This window comes from Hesperophylax consimilis, chromosome 21 (assembly GCF_061612785.1).
Source record: "Hesperophylax consimilis isolate HC1 chromosome 21, BYU_Hcon_1.0, whole genome shotgun sequence".
Classification (NCBI taxonomy): Eukaryota; Metazoa; Arthropoda; class Insecta; order Trichoptera; family Limnephilidae; genus Hesperophylax; species Hesperophylax consimilis.
Genome location: NC_142856.1, coordinates 25,434,395 through 25,444,225, shown reverse-complemented (window position 1 = coordinate 25,444,225; position 9,831 = coordinate 25,434,395). Strand labels below are relative to the sequence as shown.

The 9,831-nt window shown below is 36.7% G+C and overlaps 1 protein-coding gene across 1 annotated transcript; it reads right to left on the bottom strand.

Moving 5' to 3' along the window:
* Window positions 1-363: 363 nt before the first annotated feature.
* On the bottom strand, window positions 364-3,786 carry LOC149413790 (uncharacterized). The gene is made up of 5 exons (XM_089644502.1): window positions 3,243-3,786; window positions 3,086-3,142; window positions 998-1,060; window positions 851-916; window positions 364-761 (listed from the first exon to the last, which is right to left on the bottom strand). Exons 1-5 carry the CDS (start codon window positions 3,592-3,594, stop codon window positions 664-666), a joined length of 636 nt encoding a protein of 211 aa, XP_089500628.1. The 5' UTR covers window positions 3,595-3,786; the 3' UTR covers window positions 364-663.
* Window positions 3,787-9,831: the final 6,045 nt, after the last annotated feature.

The window sequence follows — 9,831 nt, the reverse complement described above, 5'->3', positions numbered from 1 at the left end:
TGCTGTTATAATATGTCAAATGGATATGGTTATATGTATTTTTACTATTACTTTTGTGAATTTGCAATCTTCAGAATATTATTTTTTTATTAACTATGTATGTAAAAGTCCAATGGGCGTATAAATAAATAAAAATAAAAAAAATAAAAATATAATGTTATTCCCTTTCAGGTAATAAAAACAGATGCGTACCTCCATCTTCTAGGACCTCTCTGGCAGCAACACCTACACCACTGGGCCCTGGGAAGACATTAAGCTCTGAAATAAATAATTTAACAAATTAACTGAAATTTGTGAGCAAAACATAGAATATAATTCCCTTTTAAGTAATTTATTTATTGTTTGAAACATTTACAGAGTGTTAACAATTATTACATTTATATTATTTGCGTGGGAATGTGCACAGATATTAACACCCCAATTAAAAATGTTCACAGCATGCGTAAACAAGGTTTAGTTGATATTAGGCGGAGATGCTAGTAGTGAAAGAAAAAAAAAACATAAATAATAATAATTAAAAAGAAATATAAAACATGAATATTAAATATGAAATATAAAATATAGTAAATGTACAGAGTAAGGATAAGAAAAAAAAAGTAAAGAAAATAATGAAGCAATTATATCTCTTAACTGTTCTCCATAACATATCATGGTAGAAGATTGTTAATTTGTTTTTAATAAAAACAGATGTATACCTCCATCTTCTAGGGCCGTTTTAGCAGCAACAGCTACATCGCTGAGCCCTGTGGAGACCTTATGCTCTGAAATAAATAATTTAACAAATTAACTGAAGTTTGTGAGCAAAACATAGAATATTATTCCCTTTTAAGTAATAAAAACAGATTTATACCTCCATCTTCTAGGACCCCTTTGCCAGCAACACCTACACCATTGGGCCCTGGGAGGTCATTAAGCTCTGAAATAAATAATTGAATAAATTAGCTGAAGTTGGTGAACAAAACATAGAATATTATTCCCTTTCAAGTAATAAAAATACCTCCATCTTCTAGGTCCCCTTTGGCAGCAACAGCTGCACTTCTGGGCTCTGAGAACAATTGCTCTGAAATAAATATATTACACATTAACCAAAGTTTGTAAACAAAGAATATTATTACCTTTCACCTATTGTGCTGGAGGTTCTGTTGGCGAAAGAAACAGATTTAAAACTTATTCAACTTCTTCTGCAAGGATTTGCAACAAAATCCTACATTAATGACTTTAAGGAGGTTCAAGTCGTCAGCAAACAGCAGTATTTGTAGATCATGGAAAATGTTGGTTAAAGTAATGAATGAGGTAGGTCGATGCAATCGAAGAGATTAGGCACTTTTAATGTTCCCACTGCAACGGCACGGCGAGGGCAATGGCACGGCGACTGCAATGTTACGGCGAAGAGAACAGCAAGAGGTGTTTCATTTCTTTAGGGGAAGGATCAATAACTCCAGAAACATCCTCATCATCGAATCCCGCCAGACCTCAGGATCGAGCATCGAAAAACATTGGAGAAAAATATTGGCCCCCATAATTATCGCTCCGATGATAAGCTTACAAGATATTTAAATGTTTTATGTTAACACTCTCCATTCTATATAGTTCCTTTTACTTTTTCTTATATTTTATTTGCTCTATCAAACTTACATTTTAAATTATTTGTACTTAATTGTATCTCTGTATATAACATTGTAGTTATATTTTATGGATTGTGTGGGATTGCACTAACCTCCCCACATTCTGGAATAAACAATTATTTATTTATTTTAATACGTTGAGGGAGATGTATGATAATGTTTGTATTTTTCCTATGGGGGAAGCAGACATACATCATTTGTCCCACTATTATTTAGTTTGTAAGAAAGAGATGCAGCATTATTGTGATAAATAACCTACGTTTTACGAGTTTTTGTTCCGTTGCCACTCTGTCACCGTGGTAATATTAATAAATGCCAAATTATACTTTGTTTCATATAATCGTGATCTTGTATGGTATCACAATAAGTACTGAAGGATCCTGGAGGAACACGGTTAGGGTTTAAAAAAGAAAATAATTCAATTATTGACTAATAAAGTACAGGCGAAATCACACATTAGAAACATTGTAAGAACAAAGAGAGATTCGCACCCATATTCTCGTCACAATAACGGGTCCATTTCAATAAGGAATAATTTTTCCTGATGAAGAAACTATTAGCTTTGAAATGTGTCCACCCTTTTTGATTAAAACGGTGGTGTCTACAAAGATATTTATTTTTTTAAATTTAAATCACACCACAAAGTGACTTTGGAATTATTGAACAAGCATATAATAAATATATATTTATTTATAAGCAATAATTATTCACCTGAAATACCCATACAAATTGAAAATAATCTTCCGACAAGAATAAAAGCCGCTGACAGGAATAAGATAGTTGTTTTCAGGTGGAAAAAAAAAAGAATAAAAGCCACCAACGGGAATAAAATAGTTGTTTTCAGGTGGAAAAAAAAGTAATAATCAATAATATTGTTGAATGAAAAATACTAGTACATACACAATTATTTGGTAGGTTTGTAATAAGCCGACTTAGCTTAGTAGTTAGAGCAGCTGACCGGTAATCAGAAGCCTGCGAGTTCAATTACTTATTCTTTCACAGAAGATTTTTTCAATTTCAATGGGTATTTTAAGTGAATAATTATTGCTTATAATAATTTGTAATATACATACATATATTGAATTTGTTAACAAATCATAGATTATTATTCCCTTTCGAGGTCCTGGTGTCGAGAACACCATATGTAAACTTAATCAAGTTCTCCAGCACGGATCTGTGATAAACGGCAGTATTTGTACATCATGGAAAGTGATGGTTAAACCATTTTTTAAAACTAAAACAAACATATCTGGTTTACAATTTGAAAATCTCCTACTACCACCACACAGTAAGTGGAAAATGTTGCGGTAATTATTCCCGATCCCAAATATTTACCAATGTTGCTTGTGTCGCAAGCCGAGGAATTGGTGGGACCCAGACGCGATGCCAACTCGGCCACTGACCACGAGTTTATTACTGAAAAACGAATAGGGTAGGTAGATGCAATTTAGGATTTATACCTCGATTGATGTAATCATGGTCTTCTAGGGCATCACAATACGCACCGAAGGAGGGGTCTAAAAAGAAGAGAAAAAAAAACAATTACTGGCCAATGAATTACTAAAGTGCAGTTGCACATTAGGAACATTGTTAGAACAAACAAGGGGAGATTCGTACCTGTATTTTCGTCACAATAACGAGGCCTATATTTGATGATTGGAGGAAGAGATTCCGTATGTTTTCCTATGCCAGGGAGATTAAGCGTTGGCAACGAGTCCTTTTTCAATGAGTGATTTTTTGAATGTTTGCTTCTGCTATCAAAATGACAGCCACAAACTCTAGCACTACTTGCTAGAATCGGATCTTCAATAAAATCATATCTGCCAATTCTCCATGACCATTCCAGAAACAGAGCCTGCTTATCTAGGTAGTTCGGATACTTATGTCGGGTCGAATATTGGTCTACACAGCCCTTGACACTACACGGTATTACCTCTTTTCCTCGAAGAAGAAGTTTAGCTAGCAACATTTTAAATAGGTGCAAGAAAATTCAAACTATCCGCGTCTGCTCACAAAATCTACGTTTGAAAATTTCTGATCACTTCTTCAAGTTCAATACTTCAGTGGTGTATTGTCGTTTCCGTTTATCGCTGTGCTCATCCCAAGGTTCCTAGAATGCCTCTCTTTCTGTTACACGAGTGGCTTATAGTAAAGAGCGAGAGATCAAACCATCAATCCATTAACAAAATACAGCCACAACCATAGATATACCACTCAAGCCACTACAGTTTTTTTTCCATGGTGAAATGACAATGTGCTTCAAGGTAAGACCAGTGATGCCATACCGCGAAAATGAAAATCGGTAGATTAGTGACAAAAATCGATTTATATATTATTAAGGCTGGCCGCATACATACGTTTTCCGTATTCGATTTCCGAATTCGTTTTCCGTATTCGGACATCCGAATGCACGGAATCAGTAGAAAATACATTAACTGCCGCACACGTTCGTTTTAGTTCCGAACGGAACAAATTCCTTACGCACGTTCCGAATGCAAGCCGGCGCGTTCGGAGAAACCTAATGGAAAAAACCTAATGACGTCATGTGGAACGCAGCTCTTGCATACATTTTGTTTGTGTCGACGGAAACGTTCGGAAATTTCCTGTCAGTAATTCAGTGTTGCCAACGAGTCTTGACCTAATATCGCCGTTTCTCATACATAAGGTAGCGTAAAGTAGCCGAATTTGCTGTTAGGTGGGACATGTTTAAAATTGATTTTTTTACGTGAAAATAAAAAATTCGTTCGGGGGTGGCTAGAGAATTTCAAAAAAATAAAATTTGTCCCCATAAAATAAAAAAAATCATGAGGGGTGGCTAGAGAATTTCAAGAAAATATAAAATTTGTCCCCAGAAAAATAAATTTCATGGGGGGGGGGTGGCTAGAGAATTTCGGGACATGTTTAAAATTGATGTTTTTGAAGTAGCTTAATTGGCGACCAGTCGCCTTTTAGATTTTTTCGGCGCCGATTCTCGCTTTGAGTAGCCTAAATGGCGATATATCGCCCTTGTTGGCAACACTGGTTCTGACGTTTATACATTCCGAATGAAGAAAAACGAACGTTTGCGCTAGTCTCACGGAATTCCGAATACGGAAAACAAATTCGGAAATTGAATACGGAAAACGTATGTATGCGGCCAGCCTTATGTTTAGAGTTCCTAAACATGAGTTTACTGACTAACTTAATGACGAAATAGATTATCTGAAGATGCTTTCCATGGATGATAAAAATCGGTTGAAATGATATGCCCCAATTTTTTACTTGGAATAGAATTCAAAAATTTTGATAGGGAAATTCAAAAACTTCGATAAATTTTCTGTGGATTTTCAAAACGATAGTAGATTTTAAAAAATTTCGACACTATTCAAAAAATTTCGATAGATTTTAAAAAAATACAGGAGATTTTCAGAAAATTTATGTTGATTTTCACATAATTCCGATGATTTTCTGCGAGTATCGGTAGATTTTTGCCGAAATCGGTAGATCTACCGAAAATTAGGTAAGTATTAGCGATGGGAACAATCAATGATTTACTGGATCTTTTTGACCATCGAAGTATTACAATTTGTTGTCATGGACAAATCGATGCTGTCAAAAATCACTCGAAATCACAGTCCGAGACAGTCGTTTTGAAACGTCATCGACAAGGAATCGATTCTGTCTAAAATTATCACACAGTCCGAGACAATCGTTTGAAAATCATTCGAAACCACAGCCGTCACATCATCGGTCGGGATTCACTCGAAAACTTAAATCGATTCCCAACTCCGAATCAAAATGAGAAACGTCAAAAATATCTCGGATTGCTTGACAAACGAGATATTATTCCCGTGGTACATTGTGTTACGTACTACCTAATATTTGATATCTACTGGGAACTGGAATTACGTAGTTATTCTTTGCTAATAGTCAAATGTCTAATTATGATATTATTTATCAACCGAAGAAGCTACGATTGTATGAAAAATTCATTCATATTTTAGGTTTGCCCTTGCACTGTGCAAAAAATGGCATTCTGACATATAATAATTTGGGAAGGTTTTTAATAAAAATAAATTGACCATTTTTATAGTACCGTTTTAGTGAAAAATAGCCTCAAATAGTTTAACATTATTATAATAATATTACGATAGCAAATAGTTTAACATTATTATAATAATATTACGATCATTACTATAGATACGCCACTCAGATATTACGTTGCTGTCTGCAAGTAAATAATAAACAGTAATTAATTGACATTAAATAATAAACAGTTAACAGTAATTGGCAGTATGAAACACTGGTTTAGACTATTTTTTGTAAAAGCAGTACTTACCTACCAAAATGTTGCCATACCAATGTACGATAACTTGTATATGTGCCCCCCAAACACCTTCAAAAATCTGCCTCTGTCCGCAGCTACTGCTCCCGCTAAACTCCGAGCAGTTAAATCGATTAATCACTCGATTCATTTGATTTTTCGATTAAAATATTTCGATCATATTAACGTTTCGATCCTGCCCATCACTAGCACTCGATAACACGGGGCTAGTTTACGAGCTGCTAGTCGACGAGTCTATAATACCCCATTCTCACAGGGCGATTTTAGTTGATCAAGTCGAAGTTGAATGACACTTGAAAGCTAATCGACAAGTGTGAACAGCCTTTCAACAGAGTTTTTTTTGTACATGAGTACCTAAGTCTTATTTCTAAGTAGGTACATTTCACAGATTTTATTTTATTGCAGACATTCGCAAAATACATTTCTAATGAGTAATTGTAAATACATAATATAGTTGCGCGTTAGGTTTTAAAATTGAATAGCCTTAAATGTGTACCCTTCACCCCCCTTTGCCCCTTGTCCCCTTTCCGTGATCCGGGCCAGAGACAAGGAGTATTGTTATCAGTTGTTATCGTTGCATCTTACCCGCGAACATTTCGTGTCATATTGAAACCCGCATATGTTTGAACTCGGCTGTGATTATTTTGGAGCACAATCGTCCAGTGAAACATTTTTACCCGCCGCAGTGAATGTCACTGTGTTTTTGTTTTGTGTTAAGTGTTAATGTTAATTGTATGCAAACTGATAAGAGAAAAAAACCAGCGGCTTAAGGAGAACGAGACCAGGGTAAGTCTTTGGCCTTTCCTACTCATTTTCCTCTTGCAAAACACTAAGGCAATTCAATTCGTTCGTTTTTGTTTGTCTTAGTCTATATCGCATCCGCAATACCGCAACCCCCCGCACAATTGCGTACGAAAGATTTCCGCACAACCATCAAATTGGTCCTTCGAGCCGGATTATATTGTATTACTTTCGTCCGCAATTGCAATCTATAATCATTATTTGTACCAAAATCATGGCATTTGCATTATAAATGAGTTAAAATTTAGTTCGTCAAATAGCTATATTAAAAACGAATTACATTTAATTCCTCGTGGCAAATTATAGGTTGACAATAATTTAATCGTGTATGTAGGTACCTGGTTTAACGCAAGGAATCGTATTATGTAAGTAGGTACTTGTATTCAATACTGAATTCTAATAATACGAGTACATACTTCGCTAGCGTTAAGTACGTAGGTATGTATTAACGACCGCTAATAATAGTTAGTAAACAAAAATAATAATTCAGTTGTTATTGAGTTTAATTTGGAAACACTTATCAGAAGAATTGTTTACTTTGATCAATTACGCTAGCGTTAATTAAATTATAGCGTTATTTAAATTATAATTAATTATTTGGGTTAATTATTTATTGCTAAATACATAATGGCCACTAAAGAAAAAAAGTTGAGATTACTGACGGCTCAGCGAGATGCGTTAGATGCACGTCTTACTAAGTTATTTGAACTATCAAATAAAATTTCCGACTTGAGTATTCTAGAGGAGTTTCTTTCGTTAGTTGAAACTCTAGACTTGACTAGAAGTAAGTATGAGGACATATCTCAACAAATAAATATATTAAATTTGGAAATCGATTCAAACTTTGAACCTGATTTTGAAAGATGGTTCAAGTTCGACCAGAGGCGGATTAACTGTTGAGAGCGCCCTAGGCAAGCACCTCATCGGCGCCCCTCTAGCGACCACATATTATAAATTCAAGTACCTAAAGTAGCCGAATTTGTAGTTAGGTGGGTTTTACGTGAAAATAAAAATTTCGTGGGAGGGGGGGGGGGTGGCTAGAGAATTTCAAGAAAATAAAATTTGTCCCGAAAAAAAAAATTCATAGGGGGGGGGGGGGTGGCTAGAGAATTGTTTAAAATTGATGTTTTTACGTGAAAATTATGTTTTTAACTTGACTCTGAAGTAGCCCGACCAGTCGCCTTTGAGATTTTTTCAGCGCCGATTCTCGTTCTGAGTAGCCTAAATGGCGATATATCGCCCTCGTTGGCAACACTGCCAGCTATCTTTTTTTTACATACCAAGTTTCATCACAATCGGTTCAGTAGTTTTTTTTCATGAAGAAGTAACATATACCTATACAAACACACACATATACACTTTCGCAGTTATAATATTAATAGGGATAATTAATAAAACATAAAAAATTTAAATGATCAATTATTTATGTAAAGGAATAAGTACTCACTAATAAGTACCTACCTAGAAAGGCCTAGGATCCCTTTGTGTTTAAATTACGACTTTTATTTTATGCACTTTTCAAATGTCACTTATGTGTTGTTGTGCCAGACAGAAGTGTATGACACACAAGACTGTAAATAGGGCCGGTGATCCCAATCCGTGGAGGCAGAAGGCGTCGTCCTTCAGTGGCGTCGGGGCGTAGAGCGGGGCGTCTCTGTAGCCGTTGTAGCTGGTCCGATGCTGATACTCGTCCTTGCTGTAGAATCCGGGTCTGGTCGTAGGGGCAGAGAGGTCCGGGGTGAGGCGAGGGTCAGAAGAAGAAGAGAAGGCGAGTAGAGTCAGAAGTCGGAGCGAGGTAGAAGGCAGAGCAGAGAGAAGTGTAGAGCTGGTGGAGGTTGCTGGCTATCTGCCTTTCCAAGGGACTGTTGCCCGTTTTATAGGACCCCGGCGGCCTTCGCTGGCCGAGCGACGTTCACACGGGCCCGCTTTCTCTTTGATTCCTGGAATCGAGGCCCGTGTTTGTGACGTGCCCGCGGCCCGCCGCCGGGTTGGCTACCGCCTCTCGGCCGGTAATTTGGGGCTCGTGGTCGAACGCGACCACGGCCTCTCTTTGTTCAGGCACGATCCTCAGAATCGCGCTTGTGGAACGTTCTGACGGCGAATCACCTCGCACGCCACGACGGCGCACGGCCCCTTGCTTCGGGCCGGGGCCGAACGTTCCCTCTCGTATAAGCACGACTCTAATAATCGTGCCCGAATTAAATGCTCTCATGATTTTACCAGCTCTAACAGTACTTCTCTGCCCGTATACCTCTATCCAAGCTCCGACGTTTCATTTATTGATTACTTTTTACATTTTCATACATAGTTACATTTACATTTCAGTTACATACATTTTATACATTTCTTAATTTAGGATTTATTTTTATTCTATAATTCTATATTCTCTAAATTTATTTTATAATTCTAACGTGGGTGACTGCGGCCGAACCCGGAGCAGTACGTCCGTTACAGTTGTCTTGGTTACACTTAAACAGCATTTATTTATGAACAGCATTGTGTACTCGCTATGTGGCTGACTGAGTGACTAATAAAAATAATGTAATTTTTTAATATAAAAAAGGACGACAAATAAACTTTAAATGTCGTTTCTTTGTACTTCAGAGCAACGCATTGTTTTATTTGTCTTATAAAACGATATTTTTAGTGAAGAAAAATGGAAAAGTTACGATTCACATTTACAGTGTTAGCAGCATTGGGTGGAAAAACCGGTGTGAACTGCATAACTTCAATCGAGTCACCCGATGAACATTTATTTGATATTCCTGATGATTTGAAACTTGCAAGAAAACACACTGCCATAACAACTACGGACGTTTTTACTAAAATTCAGAATTCTCTAAAGAAAAAACATCAAACACGGAAAATATTTATTAACCGGTATTTCAATGGAAGATGCTCCAAGGAACTAGCATCATTGATCCCCTCGGCACCGGTGCATAGTCGGGAAACACACCAAACGCGCGCCCAACATATGTACACGGTTGACATTTGTCATGTGACAAATGTCAAACGGGTTGCTTCTACGACTCGTTATTGTGTTCAACAGCTCGGCTGTGGAACGATTTGCCGGGCTCTGTG